Genomic DNA, 24,426 nt, shown 5'->3' with positions numbered 1-24,426 from the left:
ACACCATATGTTAAGCCAGCAGGCTGAACAGAATCATTTATCTTCTTGTTTTTAACATCAATCCTTTTTTAATATTACTATCAGCCTTTTCCTGTCCTTAAAAACACTTGAAAAACGTCCCAAAGTCATGTTTTTGGGGCACTGCTGGTGAGTGGATTCATTTTTGGGGATGTATTCATGGGTTGGTTGGCTGGTTCTTTGGGATTTTTGAACCTTTAAGAGCAATGCTTCCCACTCTAACATCTAAAGCAACATATTTGCAACCATAGTGGCAACATTTGGGGTAAAGAGATATAAACCCCAGTATATTATTGCACGAACATGCAATTCAAATCCCAGTATGAAACAACCAGCTCCCAACATGAACTTTTAACACATTTCTACTTGATAAAACATTTTCCAAAATGCTGGTTTTAAACCCATTATTCTCTTAATTCATCTATGCAACAGGATTACATCAGTGTACATACATTAAAACATAAGGACTGTTTGCTCTTCTTTCCCCTGCTCATCTTTTTAATTAAATTAGTCCTTTAGCATTTTGTCCTTCAGGCAGGGAATGGAACAGGTTTTCCAGAGAAGTTGTGGATGCCCCACCCCTGGAAGCATTCAGGGCCAGGTTGGACTGGGCTCCGAGCAATCTGTTCTAGTGGAAGGTGTCCCTGCCTGTGGCAGCAATGTGGAACTAGGTGAGCTTTAAGGTCCCTTCCAACCCAGCAGGGGAATAAATCACCCTGAGGCCATTCTCAGATGCACATCATCTTCATCTTGTGTGCTTGGTTCGCTGTGTCATCCACACATCAGAGATTTCCACACACGCCGGGGGATAGGTGTGTCGGCACTTGCTGCTGACAGTGCATGCCCACAGAACACCCAGACAGACAACAATGCCTACTCTCACAGATTGCTGATATGTAAATCACCATGGCCAAAGGCCAATATTTTCTTTTTTCTGTTATGGAACCAAGTACACCCCGTAATTCTTTGCCCCAAAGAAAAAGAGCAAAGAAGTCAGCACTGCCAGACCTGTGTGGGCTTAGTGTGGGAGCACTGATGTGCACTGCCTCACCACCATCATCTCCCCAGTCACAGGGGTGTGGAAATATGAGATCTGTCTCCCATTACCACCCAAAGCCACTGAAAGTAGGTCAAGCTTGGAGCATCCACCCCCATCCTCAGAACAACACCCCATGTTGGAACAGGTCACACATCCCCCCCGTGGGTTTCATGGGATGGGATGCTACAAGAGCAAGTAACATGAGTAAGGCTTCAATGTAATTATCAGTTCACAGTCTCTTAAATAACACCTTTTAAAGTCAGGTATTGAGGGAGGTGGTGGAGGAGGTGTGGAAGGCAGTAGGTAGATTAACATGACCCAGAGTGGGACATGTCAACAGAGCTGAACCTGCCCAAACCCATTTCCTGAGCATCATCCTCATGTCATTTTGTTTTCTTTAGATCTTTCATTCTCACACCCCTTGATCTTTGCTTCATCTTTCAGCTCTTGTTTTGAAATTCGAAACATGTCCTTTGATACCAAAAAGGAAAGTCCCAAATAGAGGAAACATGTCCAGAATACAAAACTCATAGAAGCAAAGTGTAATCAAGTGGTCGCTTCTGAAAGGCTCTGTAGAAAGAGCAACACACTCTGCACCTCCTAGAGCTCTGCTGATTTATCAGACTAGTAGCAGAGGCCAAGCTGGCCCCACTAGGATTTGAGAGCCATCCTTTGACCACTGAGCTGTCCTTGCTTTTCTCACTCATGGCAGACGGCAAGATCCAAATTCTTACCTCATGGATTTAGTTTCCAGCTTGTTCAGTTCTCTTTCCACAGCTAAAGGCTACAAGACGACCAGGGACATAAACTTGGATTGTTTAACCTACATATTCCAAGCATTAAACCTGTGCAGACTGTTTATATCACTGTAATTATTTTCATACAGGTTGTTAAAGTCAGATTCATTAGCTTAGGTTACAGTGACCTATACAACATGCTTAAAACCCATTTATGCTATTAAAGGGATTTAAAACTCACCTCCTTTCATGAGATGTCAGTGATTCTTGATTTATGGTCTGGTCATGCTTTAAAAGTAAAAGCAATTACCTCTCTTACTATGGTAAGAGCCCACTGCCTCAAGGTTGCCAGAATACATCTATAATTGAACAGCATCAGCTCTGATGTTCAGCTTGAGTGGCAAAAGCACTGGCTATTGAAATACTGCCTGTGCTGGTGTCTGCATAGCAGGGAGCACTGCACCAGCTGACAAGTTTTTGCAGGAACAAGTGTACCTCAGGCAGACCAGGATCCACTGTGCAGGGTGTTTCCTGGCAGTGGCAATACTTTCCATTTATGTATCCTCGGAGTTTTGAGAAGCGAAAAAATACCCCGCCCGAATTCCCTGTAAGTGCCAAGATCTTTTGTTTGAACGCTTTTCCTTTGAAGCTTGCATGAGTTTTATTTCAAAGGAATTTCTTTGAGTGTTCCTAGAAATAGGATGACTCTGTGACGCACAATCCACTTTGCTGTTGCATCGTTTTAGGAATCCAGCTGACTTCCAAACCACAGACATAAACGGGGTAAACCAGGCAACATTGTGTCCCCCCAAAAAAATTTCCCCAGCCCAATCTCTTCAGGAAAGATGTCCAAACTCACATATTTGTCCCAAGCATGCTGCAAATACCATTGGTGCACAGATGGATGCTGATGGCTAGATGTGGACTCTTGGATTCAAGCAAATGCAATGTGACCCATTTTGGTTGTACCTGTGCAATGCTGTGCCCAGGGTGGGCACAGCAAGAGCAGCGTGTTTTGACATCACTGACATCTGAAAGTTCCCTGGAAGCATCCTCTTGATACAAAGAATACACACAAAAATTATAATGGCTTTTCATATGCAACTGTAAACAAAAAAAACCCCATACATGCCAGGGCACACACTCAGAGGAATATGGAAGTTAATCCCTCTCTTCTGAAGGCAGCACAGACTCAAACTGGCAAAATCTGAAATATTTTAGTTTAGAAATAACTAAACTCCTGTTCATGCTCATTAAATTAGACAATATGACTATTCCCTTTCTCCCTATCCCTGTTTTTGGCCTCTGCTAGTGAGAAATGGGTCTGTCCAACCTCCTACAGAGCTTGAAAGCAGTTTTAGGATTAATCCTTGTCCCTGCATGAGTCCATAACCTTCAGTGACCTGGAGCTCTCCATTCCCCTACACCAACACTTTTATCCAACCCAAACCCCCCTGTCAGAGCTCTCATTTCAGCACACTTTAAACTTCCTCAACCCTTTTCCTTACCTCCAGCCACATGGACAGTCCCACACATTAGCACTTCTTAAAATGCAGAGATGATCCCTTAGCAAGTGACCACCAAAACTTCCCCATCGTGGCCAGCCAGTGACACAACCACAAAAATGCACAATATTTTACCTCTTCCCCAGCCTGCAATGCTAGCAGCACACATTAGGCATGGCTGTCATCAGGGGCCCCATAAAGAGGGTAAATGGAGCCAGAATAAAAAAAAAAGTTATAAAACCAAATTGTTTTATATCTCACCTTCTGTCTCACCAAAGCTGCATGTCTTAAAATCAATTCTTTACATGATGTAAGAACCTATGTCAGGCACAGTAATGAATGCAGAGTAGGAGAGTGGGAGCCCCGGGACACCAGCCAGGGATTTGCTTGGTAAAAAGTATCTGACAGCATTTACTTCTTGGTCAAACCTGCATTCCAGAGGCTGGATCAGAGGGATGTGTGTAAAACTTGCTCTTTAATCACGATTTCCACAGTTTATAACCCCTTTTAAATATACACGCGTGTGTTTTTAACATACACACACTTGATTAGTGTGGGGCATTAGGTGATGGTTTACAGTATTATTTAGTAGTCCTTTTTTAGGGCCACAGCCAATTTCTTTAATTTCTCAGGTGCTTTCCTTCACACCATATGCATTTTGTTAGAAATGTTATCTTTGAAAACAGGCCCAAACCGTAGCAGTTAATCTGAGGGTTTTAATACATCAGTTTCCACTGCCAGAACTAAATATCCTCTCTTCCCACCCCTAAAATACCTTTGTATTAGATCAGCCTTTATGGTAAGAGAAAGAGCATAACACCCAGACATTTGTCCTCAAGAGCACAAGCACTAAAATCCACACGATCTTGTTGGATAAATCACACATGTGATTTATTCTGCAGTTCTCCCAGTCTCACAGTTGGGATTGTTTGCCATACAAGCCCTCAGCAAAAGAAATCTACTTCTAATACTATGGCCCATTAAATGACACATAATTCGATAATGTGTTACAACAGAATTATCTTTAAAACACAAAGTAAGATTCCCTGTAGGAAAAAACTAATAGCAATCTTTGATACCACAGTTGTTTGAGGCTTGCTAAAATATCTTTGTAGTTAGGTGAAGAGATATAAAATGACTATTCAGGATAGAAATTTCCTGGGAAATAAAAGTTAAAAAAAAATAAAATTAAGTCAAAACTTCCAAGTAAATGCCTAGTTTAATATGTCTGCAACGTGCAAGATAATATTCCCATTAAGAAAGTCAAGGGGAGAAAAAAAAATTACATTTTATAACCACAGCCAGATAACAAAGCAACAATTAAAGATTGTTATGAAGATTGGTAGGCAAAACAGCTAACTGACTGCTAAGAAAATTTTGGTTGTATAATGTAAAATGCACCTAAGGGCAAAATTACAGCCCACAGAAATTACACGTAAATTGGGTGTGAAGAGAAAAACAACCACCTCCATCCAGGATGGAGACAGAGATAGGCTGACTGGCAGCAAGTTCCCTCACCCTGAAGGCAGCCATAATTCAGAGGTTGCCACCCATTATGGTACTCTCCTTTCCTTCCAGCTCACAAGCTGCCTCTGTGCCAGCTGAGACCATGTCCTGCCAAAACAGGGCACCAACTGCCATCTTGGCTCTTTTCCCTGGAGAAGCTCCCACCACATTCCTCCTCAGTGCTCTCCTGCTCTGGGACCAAGGGCAGCCCAGGAAGGGAGGGAATGCAGCCCTGATTCCCAAAAAGCACAAAGAGTCAGACAAGACAGAAAGAGTCACAGCCATGCAGTCACTAAATTTTTTTTTTTAATTAAGCCTTTCTGCTGACACATAAAAAATTAGGGAAATAGATAAAGGAAGAAATTGGCAGAGAGAGAGAGAAATAGTCCCAGATTTTCTGAGTTTAAAACATTTTTTGTCACACATCCCCAAAGGAAAGCAAAAGTCTGTAATCAGGGACTGATATAAAGCTGCCTGGTGATAAACCTCAGTAGCAAAAACAGTAATTGTGACACATTGTACAGGACAGGAGGATTTCCCCACTGGGGCAAAGATTAAAAAGATGGCCCAAGCCCTCTAAGCATCCTCTGTGCATTTACAGGAGACTTGCATTGATGTAGAAGACCCAGGAAGGTGACTGAATAAACACTATAAATGCAAATTAAATAATGCAAATTAAATAGTGATTTTGTCCAGTTGGCTGCAAGAGGACATCACACCACTAGGATTACGACAGAAGTTGCTCAGAGAGGAAAGGAAAAGTGTTCATCTACATTTAAAACCCAGAATGTGATCACTTTTAATTTTTCAGTACTTGAAAAGAAATGCATCACCTAGAATGAATTTAGGGAAGAGGAGCAACCACGGTCAAATCAGAAGATGGACACTGGTCTCCAGTAAAGCCAACATGGACACTGAGTGAGCACAAACTCCCCCCAAAGCAGAAGGAGACAAGAAGGTATCAGGAGAAATGGGCAACAACATGACTTCTTGTGAACCCATAACTGAGAGAGGAATAGCACAAAAAGCAGAAGTGAGGTGAGACTTAACTGATAATTAGATATGCACAGCCACATGCAGGCAATGCACAGAAAGACCCAGACAGCCACATCAAATCAGCAGCTGATACACTTACTATGACACTCACTATCACTGTAAGAAGGAAATTGTTTATTTCTTCACAAAGGTCTTGATCCGTCTTCATTCATTCCCCCCCCTCAACTAATTTATGTTGCCTAGTCAGCAAAGAGAACATAATCTAAACTTCACAATTATACATCACAAAACTTGGGGAGGGGGGGGAATACAATAATTTCACAAGTTCAACAGCAACAGAACCAAAACCTCAAACATATTAGGCTGCAGCTGCACTGGGAAAGACTTTCATTAGACATTTCTAAATGTCTCCAAGGATAGGAATATATGTAACTCCCTATAACATTTAAGAAGGTTATTGACTCTCAAGGTTGTTTTGTTTTCAGAAACAGGCTATGCATCTCTCTGTGTGCTGGTGATGCCTTGTGAAGCAGACAGGCACCATATAATTTTTGAGATACCTTACACAGAAGGCAGGATTTCATCATCATCATCATGGCCAGGCTTCATGAATGAAGATTTGGGAAGGACTCCACCCACATTTGCTACAAGCACACTGGTGGCTAAAGAGGCCAGGATATAAAGACATAGGAAAACACTGAAATTCCTCAAAAAATGCCCCATCTGGGAATAGCTTTCTATTTCTGTTTATGCACCGCTTTTCCACATTACTTTTAACACAAAGATTTACCTCTTTGCAAGGCAGTGTAAATTCAACTTAACAAAGACAGTACAATAAATAGAGTTTTTCCCAGCTATCTCATCAAGTGAGACAAATGCTGATAGACACCTTAGAGGTTTTTGCTTTCATCTTCTGATGTTCTCTGCTCCCTTGGAACAGGCTCAGCACTCAGCATCTTGCTAATGAAGAAGTCATAGCACCAGAGAGGGAAGCAGCAGAAGATGCAGAGGAGCAGGTAAGCCCCTTTGCCAGGGGTGTACAGCCCGTGGGGTCTCCTGGCCAGCAGAGCGTGCAGGACATCGCCCAGCACAGGGGACAGGTCGGGGTCACAGCAGGTGGGCATGTGGAGGAGGTAGCTCCTCAGCCCCTGGAGATAGTCCTCACCATAGGCCTGCCTGGTGTCTGCTGGGAGGTTCTCCATCAGCTCCTTCTCCTGCTTATCCCACAGGTCGGATGTGCCTTGTATACCTGCAGTAGCAACATCACAGGATAGCAAGTGGGTTTGGGGCTGAATATTAAAAAAATCATCTGAAATTCATAGTCAACAAGTTGTTTTCCATCACCAATCTGATTCACAATTGTTCTGAACTGTGTCAGTGAAGAAGAAACACCACAGCTGGTTACTGCAAGGGCTTTGACTTGGAAAAGAAGGGAAAGCACAAAGTTCAGACTACACAAAAAGCATAAGGTTCATGCATCACTTGGTTACCAACTCTACCTAAAAAGGCTCCCTCACAGCCAAGTCAGCATTTTTTCTTTTCCTCTCTTCCAGCCCTTTGCCATTCTGTCCTTATTCATTTTCTGGTTATTTCCAATCAATATTTATTAACAGATGTCAGCAACTGAGGACAGGCAGGCAAACTAAGATGAATAGGATTCAGCTGGGTTGGCCAAGTGCTAAGCTCCCCTTTCACAAGTGACATTAGTATTTCAATAACTAATTTCATGAAGGATGAGCCTTGTGTTAGGATAGATTTAAAAATATAAATAAATCTATTTTTCCACCCCATCTGCATCATGTAGGAATGAAAGTAGTGGCTTCTCCAATACAATTATTGCCTTAACATCAAGAATTAAGCACTGCAAATAAAGAAAAATCTTTAAATAAATGTTTAAATCTCAATTCCCAGGACTCATTTTGATCCATAAGTCTGAGCAGTGCTAAGCAGAGCCCTGAAGGTAAAGCCTCAGGCAGGTTCCACTGACCACACAGGGCTGTCAGAGCCCAGGACCCCTCCCCAGGAGGGGAAGCATTAGGGGAAGGGACATTTTATAAAAAAGACCACTTTGCTTTTAATCATCATAAAAATTGTCTCTATGAAGTCACCAGGGCTTGCTGAGTAGGGAGCAATGGGATTTGATGTTGTCCTCAAACAGCTGCCAGGCGTGCCCACAGAACAGGGACCTGTGTGACACCAGGCAGGCACAGGGTGCAGCAAGGTCACCTGCAGCAGGAGATGAGTCTGGAACCCAGACAGGCTCTGCCAGGAGTGCTTGGATCAGTGGAAGGAGGAGAAGGATTTGGAACAGAAAGCAGCGGGAGCACAATAGAGGGAAGGAGAGGAAAGATCAGAGGCTACATAGAGTGGCATCGACAGCAGGTAAGCAGGATGACAGGTATTGCTGCAGATACTGCCATGCAGGATGGAGCAGCTCAATAAGGAGAGCTCTGATGCTGAGGAAGGCAGGACTGACAGGGAGACCTGGAGCTCTCATGCAGAACAAGCAAGTCCTAACACCCAAATCAAACACACTTGGTTCATCAGCTTCAACCAAGCTGGAGCAAAGGGAAGGCACCAACTGCCTGAACTCAGCTGTGCCCAGGAGAGGCAGAGGCAGGCAGTGTGCTGTACTGGGGGGAGTATCTCTCACAAAAAACACAGATCTTAATTTTCATAACCAACATGAAGAATCGCAAAAAAAGTCTGGCTCCTGAACATCACTCAGGGCTCTGTTTGAGGATGCTGGACTACAGGGAAAGAGGAGAGGCAGAAAGAACAACCCAAAATGTCAAACACCAACCTGTTCTGAAGCCCGACGGATGAATTGCAGCAACTTTAATTCCCCATTTGGAAAGCTCTTGCCTCATTACTCCAGAAAACATGGACAGAGCTGCTTTTGATGCACCGTACGCAGCATATCTCGGTAGTGGAATGCCTCCTGCAGGAGCAATATAAACATGATAAACTTCGGCGGTGGCTCTTTCCAGCCTTTATTTTCATGATTTAGAAGGAAGATTATAGCACACCAAGAATTATGCATCTCTCACTGAGGTTAAAGACAAGTCAGTGAGGGAATCATTTCTTGCTAGAGGTTAAAAAAGAGTGAAAGTTGTAAATTAACAGTTGCTTATGGCAGTTATGCGTAGTAACACCTGATAAGACACCTTGTAGGGCAGAAAAATAAACTGTATTGCATTTAAGGGTAAAAACTGCTGAAAGTTATGACTGTTGGTTTGAGAAACACAGATAATGTTTTAGTTCATACAAATAGTGAAGCAGTAGTTTTATGCTCCTGTTCTCATCGCTGTAACACGAATTTCAAGCTCCTACAATAAACCATAGTTAGAACAGGGTAAGTAATCTCAATTCCAGCTTTTTAAAGCCAACTTATTTTCCTCTTCTTTCCAGACAGTTTCAGAAAGACCAGAGACAACCTCTGTGTACAAATCAAAGCTGGAATCTCGCTCTGCAGGTGACAGGACTTCCCCAAGACCCATCATAGAAGCAGATTCCCAGCCTATAGTTATAACTCATCTGCTCCAATCCCAGAAGCATTTGTCCACATGACAAAGATAAGAAAGCAGACACTATTTTTGGTGAATTTAAAAGAAATCCCTATGTTTACAAAAACAAGCTTCCAGAAAACAAAATTTTCCAAATTCAGAGAATTCCTCTGTCCCGGAAACCATCAGACTGTCCCTTATCCAGCTTTAGAAAAAACCATGCTTTGGTTTGAACATATTGTCCTTCTTCAGCCCTCCCACTTCCTCCACAGGGTTGGTGTTAGCACCACACAGAGCAGCTCTGCCAGGTTTAGGGTCATCACAGCCACCATGGGCTGCGCTGGCAGCAGGGAGGAGGGGATGGAATGGACGGGCCCTTCTCCTTGAGGCACATCCCTCCTCCTGCCTGCATGGCCAGTTGGACATACCCTCCCATACAGCCTCTGTTTCACGTATTACACATTCACCTCAATGTGTTTGAGTCCTTTAAAAGAAAAGACTTGGATACAGGGGAATTTTCGGGTAAGCCACCAGTGCCTTCTATTGGGTATTGCACTGCAAAGACCAGGGTATCATCTTCTTACACAGAATCATTTCTTTAAAGAAGTCAGGCCAATTATTTGTTAATTATTCTTCTGTATGCACCTGAATAAGCTGGAGTTTCAATTGGTTTGAGCCAATTGAATCACATACTTTTCCCTTTGAGGTCAGGCTAACCTGGGTCCAGTTAAATGAGCTCTACACAGACAGGAAGAGATTCGGCACAATGAGACCTCACTAACTTTTCCGCTAATGTTTTACTAAAGGACCCTCAGACCCTGCATTAAGAAGAAGCTATTCACCCAAAGCAGCCTGCGGGCAAGAACATCTCTGCAGACAGCTATAGTTTAAGCAGGGTCATTATCAACTCCTGTAAGGGCAAATTACTCAGCACAGGGAAGCTCTCCATTTATCCCTGCAAGGCAGCTCAGGGATTCGTGCCAAGAATTAAGACATCTGCCCCAAAACACCAGTGCAGGCTTCACCTGGGCACCCAGAGGAAACAGAGGTCTGGCCTCAGCCTCTGTTCTTGCAAGAGCTGGTGGGCAAAGCAGCACCAGAAAGGTCCTTCTGATAATTCCGTCCTGATTTCTTAAAGTGTCAGCAATGAACTATGAACACACAGGCAACTGTTACATGAAAGAGTTTGCTCTGTTTACACTGATACTGTGAGAAGAACACAGGAGTTATTCTGTAAATTTAAATATTAAGACCTTGTTTAAGTGTTTTCACAGCAAGATTACAACTCTCCATACATTTTAGATCTGGAAGATTCAAGACAGCTTTATTCAGGGCAATTGTTTTAATATAGAGAAACTTCAAAAGTAGTAACTGAAACAGGCAACATTTTTCTTGCTAACATTTTACCTGGAACTTTCTTACCCTGAGCCTGCCTTGTCTGTTTTCTCACTTCCATATAGTTTCCCTATAGATACTTCCTTCACCACCCACCCCAACCCCTTTTTTTTTGTAAATTAATTTAATTTTCACTTGTAGCACCCATCCAACCAAGCAAGGGAAGTTGCAGGAGTTGGAGAAGATAACTTCTGAAACAGAGCTCCCTGTGTGATTAGTACCAGAGCAGTACACCTGGACCTTCCTTTTGAGTTCAAAATTCTCCTCTCAGGCTCTTCCTCTGGGCTGGACTCTTTATAGCAGTCACCAGAGAAATTACACTTATGCAAATCCTTGTATAATTTCTAAAATTGTGCATGAAGGAAAACAGAAGTTCTCACTGCAAACATGCAGATATAGAACATCTTTGGGATTATAAAGAGAATACAGTTTACAGTGTCAGAGCCAGACTGCAGCCACATCCTCATGTAAGCTGTGAACACCAGGTCCCACCTTCACAAGCCACCCCAGCAATACAGCAGGATTTGGGTGGACTCCAATTGTACAGAAGGGTCCAAGCAGATAGAGCAAAGGAAAATTTGGGAAGCACATGATACAGTAAAGACTTAAGAATTCTGAAACCAAAATACTTTCCAGCAGCATGACATCCTGCTTCTAGCAGGTCTCAGTTTCAAAGGAGCATTCTTACTCCTCAGCTGTTGGCCACCAGATAATGTATTACATTACTTCCTACATATTGGCATCTCAGCTGTCCTCCTAGAATAGCAGGACATGTTATACATATATATAGCATGAACAATTTAGGGGAAAAACTGGAAAGCACAGGGTAATTTTTTTGAAAGGTTGTAAGTTTGGGGTTTTGGGGTTTTTTTAATAAAAATTTACCACTTTGCTAATAAGTTAGGCCTAAGGATTTCTAAGAAGATATCCAAAATATTTTAAAATAAATATAAACAAAAGCTCTTCAGCTCCCAGATTATCAGCAGATATTACACACTGAGGTGGTCACAGACTTCCAGCTGAACATGTTATAGAAATATCTGTGAGGTACCACCCATCTTTATGGAAGCTCACAAAGTTATCACTCATAGCATCTAGAACACAAGATCTGAATTTTACTGTCTTTTCTGTCACAGAATACTTTTAGCCAAACTAAACTCTTCTTTAAAAGCTGTTTTCTGGAAATAGTCTCCCAAACAAAAAAAATACTGAACTCATTCCCTTAATATTAATTCTCTTGTGTATAGACAAGAAAGACTGACTGATACCTTCCTCAGCATTTTTGCCAAGAAGTTCACTGTTTTTTCTGTTGTTCCAGAAATTTATCTGGTGCTTTGGCTCAGCTCACCTGCCATGCTGGACATGTTAACCAGCCTCCCCTGTGACTTCCGAAGTAACGGTAAGAAGGTCTTGGACAATTCCACGGCCCCAAAGAAATTCACCTCCATGCACTGCCTGTAGTTGCTCATGGGGAGCAGCTCACCATCAGCAGGGAAGCCCAGGATGCCTGCATTGTTCACAACACCCCAGAGTCCTGGGAAGAGGAGAAAGCACAGAAAATACACAGCCAAAAAGCAGGAAATCAACGGCATACGGATTACACTGATGAGAGGGATGGTGCCTCCGGACAGAAGCAGAGATGATCTGCAGCTGCAGATACACATTCCCCGCTCCATGAACAGTCATCACCATTTTCCTATGTCCCAGAAAGCAGGAGTCATCAATGTAAATATCCTGACTGCCCAAGGCCATGCCATGGAAATGACCTACACGCACAAGCCATGATGTAGCCAACAGTTAAGAGATGCACCTGGTGAGCAGCTACACTAATGCTCCCACTAAAATGGAATAAAAGCTGTACCTGTACTTTGCACCTTCTCTGAGACTTTCAGATAGGCTTCCTTGACTTGAGTGGCATTGGTTACATCCAGCTGCAGGAGAGAGAGTCTCCCAGAGCAGCTCCGCTGCAGTTCCTCAGCTCCAGGTCCGTCCTTATCCAAAACCCCAGCAAACACAACAAAACCTAAGCTATCCAGGTATTTTGCCAGGGCGTGTCCAATCCCGGTGTCGCTTCCTGAAAGCATCCAAAAGACACTTGAAAAGTGGGTCTGTCCCATACTGTCATGAGAAGAAAAAAAAAAAAAGTAAAAAAATACACACATTGGAAATCCATGCAAATGTAAACAAATAGATGATGGCAAAGTCCCTGAAATGCATATGTCAGTACGAAAAAAGGTTCAGATCTGAAGGCTGGAGGAGCTGGACCTCTGAATGTTCCACAAAGATTGACAGATCACGTTCTCTTGGCTCAGAGCTGATGGCACCAGCTCGTGTTCTTCCACTGACAGCTTCTATGAACTTGCTTCACATATACAGAGGAAATAAAACCCTAGATTGGTTTTATACAAATATGCAGTCCCAAACCTGATAACAAAAGTATCTAAGAAAAAAAAAAGAAAAAACACACTAATGTTTTAATTTGAAATCTCTGATGGACAAAGGAATTATAGGGCATTTTTCCATTCAAATTCTTGGGTTCTATTTTTTAATTCAAAAAAGGAACATTGTTTTATTCAAACATCTACCACCCAGATCCCTCTGATAAGCACTTTTTTCTTACAGTTTGTAACCAAGACAAAGCTAAGCAACTGTTTCTTTACCTGCAAAGGAGTTCAATGCTTTCAAACCCTAAGAAAGCTTCAGAATAGCAACTTTGTGCTAAGTCAGCTATTTAATTCATTCAAACTTGAACCAGAATTTCTCTTATCCTCTCTATGCTTTTCCCATCTTATTCTCAAACTTTGTCTATATGAAGCAATGACCCACCAACTGCAGGAAGCAAACAGACAATGACCTTTGGGATCACAGTTGTGCAATTCCTCCCACCAGGTACAGACGATGAATATTTAACAAATAATTTGATTGATTCACAAGTCTCTCCCTTTGCTGCTGCTATTGAAAGAATCATAGAATGGTTTGGGTTGGAAAGGACCTTAAAGATATCTCATTCCAACCCCCCTGCTATGGGCAGGGACACCTTCCACTAGAGCAGGTTGCTCCAAGTGCCATCCAAAATGGCCTGGAACAATTCCAGGGATGGGGCAGCCACAGCTTCTCTGGGCACCCTGTGCCAGGGCCTCACCACCCTCACAGGGGAGAATTTCTTTCTAATATCCAATCTAAACCTACTGTAACAAAAATAATCTAAACCTCTGTCTTTGCAGTTTAAAAAATAAATAAAAAAAAAAAAAAGTAAAATAAAAAAAAGAAAAAAAAGAAAAATAAAAAAAAAAATAAAAAAATTAAAGAAAAAAAGAAGAAAGAAAAAAAATAAAAAAAAAATAAAATAAAGAAAAAAAGAAAGCCATTTGCGCTTTTGCCTCCCCTTGTCCCATCTTCTCCTTGTCCCATCCCCATCTCTCCTGCCACTCTGTCAAATTCAAAAGTCCCTCCCACAGCTAGAGACGGGGAAGGAGTTTATAGGGACTGTGCATCAGGAGTTTTGCAAAGGATATCATGAGGAAAATGAGGAGTTGAAGACATTAATACAGTTTTTGCACTGTAAAGCAGTGACACATCAGCCTGTTCTGCACCACACCCTCCACTGTAACCAGGGCAAAGAAAGCTCCTGGAGATGCTGCTCTGCACCAAGATCCACGGAGCTACCCCAGGGCGTGACTATCTCCTGCAACAGCAATTTACTACATAAACACTCAGCTTCCAGACTCTGGAAACCTGAATGTGGGGCAAAGGACTGGAACTCCTGCCAGTTTTTTTACTGTTTTCCTGTTTATGAAAGAGCTGCAATATTCCCTACTTAACCTGACCATAAACTTCTAAGGGTTAGTCTGTGATTTCAGCACACCAAGGCAGATACAATCACAGCTATTCACAGGTCTGCTCCTGCACTCAAAGTCTAGTCAATAGAATTTGACTGCCAAAGAGACTCATCGTTATCAGGTTAGATCTTAATTTCTGGATTCTGTCTTTTAACTGGGGCTTTAGTTCTGAAAGGTGAAAAAAAAATTAATTCCAGGTGGCTTGAAGGAAACACATACCAAATGCCTGGATCAATCAGTGCAAGATGCAGAAGAGGATTACTCATGCTCTATTTAATTCCTTAAAAGAAAATGCATCTGTTTTTTTGGCATTTTAGAAGTCTGCAATTTGTTGAAGATGCAGTAGAGTATTACAAGTATCACATTAAGCTTCTCCAGTCCTGACCTGAAAGAACAAACCTGCATTCTTGGAATTTCCTTAAGAGACATGAAGAGGCCTGCAAATATCCCAGAGACATGATAGATTTCTAGGTTTGGGGGTGGAGCATCATTCCTTCTTTTCCTTTTAGTGAAAAACCCTACTTTTGGGTCAAATCCTTCCCTTTTCATCCTTCCCAGAAAGTACACAGCCACAGCTAAATACTACTTAAGTTTTACAATGCAGCTTTAACTTGAGAGTGGGCAGAGTACAGCTTGAACGTGGGACTGGGGTAGCAATCCTGATAAGGAAATAACAGTAGTCTTTATCTGTGCCTGATACTGGGTTTGTCCCCGTCCTTTTTTGGGGGAAAAAAAAAAGTATGATTTGAGTTTCAGACCTGTTTCTGAAGTCCAGAGAAACTTTACACTTCAACTCCTAGAATTTAAACAGCAGTTCGGTCTCTATAGGGAAAAAAAATATATAATTCCCCCTCAACCACACTCCTGCAAGAGTCTTGTCTGAAACAATTTGTGAATTATGAGAGGACTTATTATAAGGAAGGCAGTCACTACTGACTGTAACTGAGTCATTACTGAGAATTTATGATTGACTCATGCTGAGCATAAAACACCGAATCACACACCAAGAATGGAAAGACCAAATTAACTGGAGAAATTCATCCCGCTGCTCACAGAATAACCGAGGACAGAATTCCACAATCCCTGTTATTTTGGATCTTCGTGGTAATTTAATTTTTAGGGAAGGTGGTTATTTGGTTTACCAAACTACACTAAAGTGTTCACATGCCCAGGAGCTTCTGTTTTAGGACACTGTAGCACTCAGTCCCAGCAAGAGGATCAAGAGAAGAGTTCCAGCAACAGGTCTAAGCCTGCTCACATGCCCATAATTATTCATGTGGAAAAGCACTTTAACAACTGGGCACAGTCTTCCCTTATCCCAGTACTCCAGTAACTGTGGGATTAAATAATGCACAGCAGCACCAGCACCTCCCTCCATCCAGAGAGGACCAGAACAATATAGGACAAAATCCAGGGAGAGAAGCAGCCTCTGGCCAAAGGCAGCCAGAAACTGTGGCAGCTGCCCAGAAACAGCCACATTCCTCAACCCTGAGGGGCTGAAAGGGGGAGGGGGGGAAAAAAAGAATCAAAAATCACCATTTTCCACAAAGTGCCTGCCTCAGGTCTTGTCTAAACTGGAGAAAATTACACCAAAATCTATTTAAAGGCACCTTGCAGATGCACATGGACACACATCCTATAGTTGGTATGGGGAAGAATACTACAATCAGAACAATTTAACCAAGACACATGCTCAGTAAAACTTTTGTTTCAGTAGATAGAGGGCTTGACTGATTGCACAGGATTCAAATAAAGACAAAAAATAGCCTCCTCAAATGAATCAGCTGTCAGAGATGTCCAAACTTAGATTTCTTCAGGACAGTTGCAGCACATTCACTGACTGGACTTTAACCAAATGTTCTTTACTCCCTTATACCATCCTAATTCAGATCCTCCAGAGCAGGTAAGCTCCCAGAGAGTGTTTTTTCCTGAAGATGTGCAGTCTTACAAAGAGCAAGAAGATGCCCAAGTGCAAGAGCAACCCCTGAGCCTGCAGAGGTGGGATAGGATTGCTCCCAAATTCCCCCTGCCAATACCCATCTTCATCTGTTACACCTGCAGGGAGAAACCCAGCTGGCAGATAAACTGCAAGGGCAGAACTTGCCCCCTCTCAACTTTTATATTTAATCTCCATATTAAAGCTTGCTAGGCAAATCTAAATTATTTCCAGGTGTCTCTATAAAACAAAATGAAATTCTGCAAGAAAACGCTATATAAACCAAAACAATTCAGCTTTCCAGAGGGGAAAAAAAAAAAAACAAACAACAACAACAAAATAAATAAATAAATAAATAAATAAATAAATAAACCAGCAAATTAACAGTGCAAGAAGCAGTTGGCAGGCACTCCAGTTTAAAGGTTTGATTAACACAAACAAAAAACATCTAAATAAACAACATCTGAAGTTTTACAAGAAACAGGAGAAAAGCCATAACATTAGAAAAATGCCCATCCCTGTAATATAAAAGTGTGTTTTGAGTAGATCAGAGTGTTCATAGAGACTGAATTAATTAGCTCTGAACTTTCACTGCTAGTGAAGGGAATTAATCCCTCATGAATGATTTCACACACTGTTTCAAAGAGATGGCACCAAACCAGTGTCTTGAAATATTTGCATGATATACAGTGTGCACTGTGTACACACACACCCCTCCAAAGATAACTAACTGTACACCCATAACCAGCACAATACATTCAATTAAACAAAAGTAATGAATGAATGTACTGTTCTGAGGGCTCCCACAAATTAATAAGTCTCTCCTAAAAAATTAGACCACCCTAAGCATTCTTATGCTTTTTGCACCAGTTAATTTCACAAGCATGCCTAAAAAGCTACTTGTAAAGATTAAATGAGACACTAAAAAAATAATAGCATCTATTAAGATGCTTTTCTGCTTAACTTCAGAACATTTATTTACCTAGGGGGAAAAAAAAATCTCTGCCAAAGCAAATAAAATAAGAAGAAAAAAAAATAAAAGAACTCTTACAAGCATGCACTTTATAGATCCCTAACCCGAGGAACACAAAGTTTTCCAGCCCACTTGTGAGAAAAGCCAGTTTTTGTTTCCTGCAGCACCTTACCTGTGACGAGCACGGCTTTGTCACCCACGGGCAGCAGAATTTGGCTGCCCAGGTACATGGAGGAGATGAGGCACGTGGCCAAAAAAACCACCAGCCCCCCAGCAGCCCCCAGCAGGGCCACGCAGAGCAGCCCCAGCAAGGCAGGCAGGAGGCCCCAGACCAGCACATTTGCTTTGTCCATGGGGCTCCTGTCGGCCCTGCAGAGCGCGGTCACCCCAAAAAGCGCGGTGACACCTGCGCAGAGCCACCCAAGGGGGCTGCTGGCCAGAGCATCCATCAGCTGGGGTGGAGAGCAGGCACTCACACCCCACCACCGGCTGGGTGAAAGCAGGTATTGCTAAATGCAGTGTGTGTTATATAGGAGCAGGGGGTGGGGCACAGAAAGGGGACTCTGTTTAAAGGTTTGACATAATCTCACTTACCCTTGGCATCAGCAAGAAGCAGAAGCCTTCCCTTTCTTACCTTTCATTCCTTCTGCCTGACAGCTCCACCTTCTGAACAATATGCTGGCTGGATAATGATTGACAGCAATGGGAATGGATGTGATGTAGCAAGCGCTGGCTCCAGGAAAAAAATTAACTGCTAAATTTTTTATATCTTCAAAGTACATTTTCCTGGACGGTGAAAAAAAGAACAGTCTCCTTTATGAGAAATAGTTGGAATTTCCTGCCTCAAAACTTAGGGTGTAGTTTTGGTGGAACTGGCTTTCAATGGGCAATGACAAAAATGAGTCAGGACAGGGTTTTTTAACCTCTGCAGTACAAACTGTGTGGTTACTGTTGGGCTTTATCACACGTGGAACACCCTCCTCTGTCAACAAAAAGCCTCAAATGACTTTCCCCACTTTAGTGCCCACCTTTGGCTATTTACCTACTCCACATTCAGCAAATACCTACAGCTAGTTGACATTCAGGGGGGTCTGGGAGGCTGGGAAGGGGTGACTGCTGGTTTGCCATTAGGGGCACTTTGTTAGGTGAACACATGTAACACACCTGAGGTTGAATCTTCACTTGACCTCCAGTGGTGACATTCACCTCAGTTTTGACAGGAATCCCTGGCTTGATACCCACAGCAAGCTGGGGGGAAAAAAGTAACCAGTTAAGTATACTTGAGAGATTTAACACCTACTGTGCTGTAATCTGAAAGTTATTTAAACAATAAGAAAATTTTAAAAGCCAGCCAGCTAAAAGGATTGAAATACAACTTAAGCATATTTTTATATGTTTAAAAATCCCCGCTAATTGGTTTGAGAGACAAGTCTAGGTTATGACAGACCCAGCTGGTTTTCCAAAAGAAAATGTAGTGCTGACCTATCTGATTTCAGACACTGAAGATTGAAGCATGCTGCAAACCTGACATGAGACAGCCCATTTCCACATTTCCATTCCATCATGCCTTTGGGGTTTTATGGGATTACAAATCTGTTGAATATACACTTTTCCAGCCAGTGGAAATGTTTACATACCTCTATAGGTAGTTTACATTAGAGATTAGGTCACTTTCTTAAAGGAACATTACCCTCCAGGTCTGTTCATCATCCATGACTGCTGTGAACACTCATCCACCCATCCTCCCACCAGTGCACAAAGTGTGAACTGTATTCACTTCTCTTTGCCATCTGCTGCTTCTGCTTTTAGTAGCATGCTGGTCTTGAGGTCAGTTATACCTTGCTCTCCATTAAGCCATCTCCTTAAATATTCTCTTGAGGAATTTTGCTCTCTCCATCATTGGTCTCTATCACATGATTTAGATGATCTCAAAATTGCTGGCATTTAAAGAATGCACTCTCACACTTTGGGATACAGTGAGATGAAGCTTTTCCATAGCGGGATGAGGGGCAGAAGTGATCACCCCCAGCCCTCTGTCTGCCCTGCCTCCCCTCAGCCTGTGGGGATGGGACAGAAGTGGGCAAAGGGCCAAGCTGTGGTGGCCACCATGTCTGGCCCCTGCAGAGCAAGCTCCAAGCTCCATCCCTCTGCTCCCTGCTCCCCTGCCACGTCCCCCACTGAAATGTTTATGTGCACGTGCAAATCTCCTCCCTCAGACACTGACTCTCGGTGGGGGGGGTGGATGGAAAGCTGGGGATGCCATATGCATGAATTATACACCCACCTGCTGCTGTGCACTGACACAACACCTGTCTGCACCCACAACGCTGCAGAACAGCTGTGGGAAGGGCTGGTGGGGACAGATCCCTATCTGAATTATCACTGAAGTTATATTTTTAATATAAAATATAACCACCGAAGGCTTCTTTTAATGAGAAGCTGACCATGTGTTCACCCTGGTGTGGGAATAGAATTTTATATAAGTGCAGAGATCACACACAGATTGCTATCAGAAAGGAGGGTATGATCTAAAACTGGCTGAGAAATGCTAATGTGGAGTACCCGCTTCATGAGGACTCTGCACTTTCTCTGACAGCATCAATGCTTGAGGATTTTTCAGCAGAATTTTGCAACAAGACGAATTTTACCATCTCATGCCAACTACTCATTTTGAAGAAGCACCTACTTTCCTCTCTACCTCTTTGGGACGTTTCCAGCTGTCCCAGCTGTACGGCAGCACAGGATTGCAATTGTGTTTGCATTATTTCCTATTTCCCTATGCCATGCCTACTCATGCTATGAATGCACGTCCTTATCTCACCTCCTTCTTGTTAGTTTTGCTAGAAAAAAGATGGCTCCTCCAAATTATCAGGATGTTGCATCAACATGACATCTGTGTTATGAGGAGTATGGATTGAAGTTAACTGATGTGGGGCTAAACTCTATCTACCTTTGCCAGGACATCTGTCTTCCTTTCCAGCTTATCAGAGCCATCTCACAGTAACTCAGTGCCCTGTCCCTTTATACCCTGGCAATGTACAGAATCTATACTAGAGCCTGAATTCCATAACCAGTCCATGCCAACACCAAACAGCAGCAAACAATTCCAAGAAGCCTCTGAGCTGAACCGGCTGCTGTGCCTTTGCTTACCCTCACCGAGCACTCTGTGCATGTTTCTGGTGTTTCTTCTTGGGACTTTGCAGATCCCAAGCATGCCCCACTGTGGAAGTGTCTTCATCCAAGTGATGACTTTTGGAGGTCAGTTAAAGCAATGGCAAAAGAAGATGCCTCTCATGGAGAACGGTCACTCTGTAGTAATTTGCAGTGTGATCAGCCAGCCTCTACGCAATCCAAAGCCAGCTTGTTTTCCTTCAAATTCTAAAGTCACAGCATCTTTCACCCTGTGGCATATCACTGTAGAAGACTTTTCTCAGCACAAAGCAAGGACACCTCTCCAATGTGTGGCATCTTTACCATAAGCATAAACTCACTGACCACGCTCTCATTCTTTAGGTACAAACAGTTCTTCACACTTAATAATTTACTTCTTCCCCATTATTTGAGGCTTTTCTCCCGACACTCTTTGCTTGCTCTATGTTTTTGAGCATGATCACTTTGGCCTGTGCTTTCCATTGCTGTTCTTACCACAAAAAAAAAGGGCAAAATATTCAGGTTCCCCATTACTTTGAAATGTGGTGAAGCTGAGCCTGGTCACAAGTTCTTTGAAATGCACCACCAAGCTCTTTTTTGGTTCTGCCTCGGTAATGAGCACTCTGTCTTTGCTCTTCATGGCTCCATTTGCAGTTCAGAAGTTTCCCTGATGTTTATATTTTCTAAAGCCTCTGTAACTTTCCAGCATAGTAGAAGCTTCCAATTCAACCACAAGGCTTTCAGGCATGTCTCTATTGCCTCACCCTGCATCATTTTTCACTTCTTCGGCCACTTTTCTCATGGGCTTTCTTTGCATTTTCCAATAATTTACTATCAACATCTTTACAGCACTATCCCTTGATCCAGAAGTACCATGTGCCATATCCAATAGCTGCTGGCTGTTGATATTCTTCTGTCCCAGTTGCAACATGAATTACATTGTCTAGAAGCATGAAGCAATTTTTCTACACATCCAATCTCTGTTTCAGCTTCCTCTGCCAGTCACAGATTTAATTTTCATTTCAGGTTAGAATTTCCCACAGAACTCTTCAGTTTTCTATTTTGTTTGCTGATTCAGGCTTTTTCAGCCGTGCAAGGCAATGTCTGTTGCTCATGAGAGCTCCTGCTCCATGTGCTTCATGTGCTTTTGTGGCTTGGGTAAAGGATCTGCATTTCGGGTTCTGCAGGGAGGCTCTTGTATACAAGGCTTTTCCTGGAATATAATTTCAGCATAAAACAGGTCGGAATCTGTTTCAACAAATGAGTCATCAACCAAGACAGAAACACGCTTCTAATGAGCAAATACTTATAGGAACAGAAAAAATATAAAATTATTTACTTTGTATACTACGGCTTCTGAGAGTGCCTAAACACCTTCATCCATTTGGATTTTGTTGGACTTCATGGCCACACAACTTGTCAGGCTATTAGTCCTGGATGCGGAAGCTGTTGAACTTTCACAGACAAAACTCATTTGGGCGAACAGACTTTCCTCTCACAAATACTGCAGAACTCCTGTACAAAGGTTGAGATAATCCTCTGCCTTCGGCCATTTCTCTCTTCATGCGCTCAACCTGAAATATGATCTGTCCCAATTATCCCAACTGTCCCCATTACCCTGCCTAAAGCCAGGAATGCAGCTAAGTACTGTGGTGAATTAAGATCTCTGAACTCAGAGGCAGGAGTTGAATTAGGGCAAAAAAAAGATTATGTGCAAATGAAAATAAGGCTGTGTAACCTCTCCTTTGTCTGCAAACTATTTATGTAATAGACCCTTAGGGAAAATAATTCCTGCCAAATAAAGTGTGCATCCATTAAAGAAAAGTAAAGAATATCTTTTACCTCCAAGCTACTGGAGATTTTGATTTTAGAAATATAGCAATGGTAAATATTGTAAATTCAGAGATTAACAGTAATTTCTGAAGATCTGCACATGGCAATGAAGATAAAATTGTAGCACATCATTCCCCAACATTCAATTCTAACAAGGGGCAATAATAATAAGAAGAATAACAGCAACAACAACAACTTCCTCAGTTAAATCTCCTGTTACTTTCTCTAATGTAAGAAAGAACCTCAGAGTGAAGAATGTTTGTACTGATGGCTAAACTAGACCTGTAAATGAAGTCAAGGCCTGTAAGTTCTGCCTCAGTATTTATATGAACTTTAATCACCCTTTGTAAATTTTCTGCAATAGACAAAACATCTTAAATCAGAGAAATCATTAACATTATGAGCACTCCTTTGTATTTGCAAGGGAGGTTTTCTTCTTGAACTCTACAGACATCTATGTATCTCTAGGCTTTCAGGAAGAGCTAAAAGGGGATTGCACTCTTTTCAAAATAAGTCATTTTTATCAACCCAATTGTCACTATTTTCCAAGAAGAGGACAGAATCTAAAGGCAATTAGGTATTCTTCAGGAAGTTATCCAGGAATCATCCCTAGGTTATCCTTATGAAAAATTACACTTGCCTGCCTTTTTTCTGTCATCCTGTAACATGAAACAGCTTCGTGAACCATCAGTATTAGAAGAGAAAAGTTATCAGTTTATCTTAGTCCACTTCTTTGAGAGCACAGACTGTTCCATAAAATTCCCTCTGGTATATTCAGAGTAAAATTCCAGCCCTGTCTAAAACAGAGCACAGCATAGTGGTGCCTCAATAAATGAGAAATAAAGATATAAGCTGTACTCTCAACTAGAAGATTTGTTTGTTTTTCCAACTAGATTTCTATTATCTCTCCCTATTGCCTTCCCTTTTCTACAGCTTTACCTCTCTGAAGTTCAAGGCAGCATCTCTGTGCCCAGGACACAAAGGATTTCCACATTTTTCTACCCCACTGCTTGTTTCTTTGCAGGTGCTTCCTGAAATGCAACTGCAGTTTTGCCTGCCTTACCTCTAAAAGGGTTCCCCTAACCACAAGTCATATCAACTGCATCTCCATCAGATAAAATACACACTTCTGCATCTTCTTTCTGTAACTTTTTCTCCTGTGTGTCTCCAGATATTGACAGATTGGAGAAACGTCTGGTTTACATCCAACCTTTTCCAGACATGTTTATATTAGACAACAAAATATTTAGGTATTATCTATGCAAAAGTCACTTAATTTTTGGTGCAGTTAAATTCATAAATATGGATGTAAATAAACAGGTAAAACAGAAAATTAGGCATACACGGTAATCAAAAGTCTGATTAAAGCACATGTGGACAAACTGAGAAACTGACCCCAGGAAAGAGTCCCTTCAAAGTGGGGGCATTTGCATCATAATAGTGACAACATTAAAAATAAAACACATACAACTCAGAGCCCCAGAACATGTCTCTGAGCTTTGAGCATGGACTCTGCAAAGGGGATGAAAGAAAATGGGTGGCAGCACGTCCCCACCATCACGTGGGTTATTAGCTATGCACATCTGCGACGTGCCTTCCCTCCCATCTGCAAACTCTTGAAAGCATCGCTGCCTCTCACAAATGGAATTCACTTATTTTTAGATTTTCCTCGCAGTTACATCAGCGAGTCTTTGAAATGAAAGCCAAAGCAGAACGAGATGAAAAACGAGCGATGATTCAAAAAGCATTAAGCAATCAACCACGACAAAGTGTCACCTGCCCTAAGCCCATTCTGCTTTCTGTCACTTGAAGGACAAGCCCCTCGCTTCCAAACGGTGAAGCCGTGTATTTTTCCTGTTGAGGAATGGTGCCCTCACTGTGTGTGTAACCAATGACTTGCGTTATTATTTTGATGGAATGCGTGTTTGCTACGTACCGGATGTCCCCAATTTCTCCTTCACTGTTGCGGCCTGAAGGACGTTCCCCGTTCCTG

At 42.2% G+C, this 24,426-nt stretch overlaps 1 protein-coding gene across 1 annotated transcript; it reads right to left on the bottom strand.

The window, feature by feature from the left end:
- Nucleotides 1-6,612: 6,612 nt before the first annotated feature.
- Nucleotides 6,613-17,899, bottom strand: HSD17B2 (hydroxysteroid 17-beta dehydrogenase 2). Its single transcript, XM_027725142.2, has 5 exons — nt 17,623-17,899; nt 12,564-12,776; nt 12,051-12,236; nt 8,605-8,742; nt 6,613-7,050 (listed from the first exon to the last, which is right to left on the bottom strand). The coding sequence occupies exons 1-5, from the start codon at nt 17,897-17,899 to the stop codon at nt 6,692-6,694; spliced, it is 1,173 nt and encodes a 390-aa protein (XP_027580943.1). The 3' UTR covers nt 6,613-6,691.
- Between the last annotated feature and the right edge of the window lie 6,527 nt (nt 17,900-24,426).

The sequence above is a fragment of the Pipra filicauda genome, unplaced genomic scaffold (genome assembly GCF_003945595.2).
Source record: "Pipra filicauda isolate LSUMZ 115617 unplaced genomic scaffold, ASM394559v2 scaffold203_size1373443_pilon, whole genome shotgun sequence".
Lineage (NCBI taxonomy): Eukaryota > Metazoa > Chordata > Aves > Passeriformes > Pipridae > Pipra > Pipra filicauda.
Note: the sequence above shows the minus strand (reverse complement) of the source record. Positions and strands in the feature narration are given on the sequence as shown.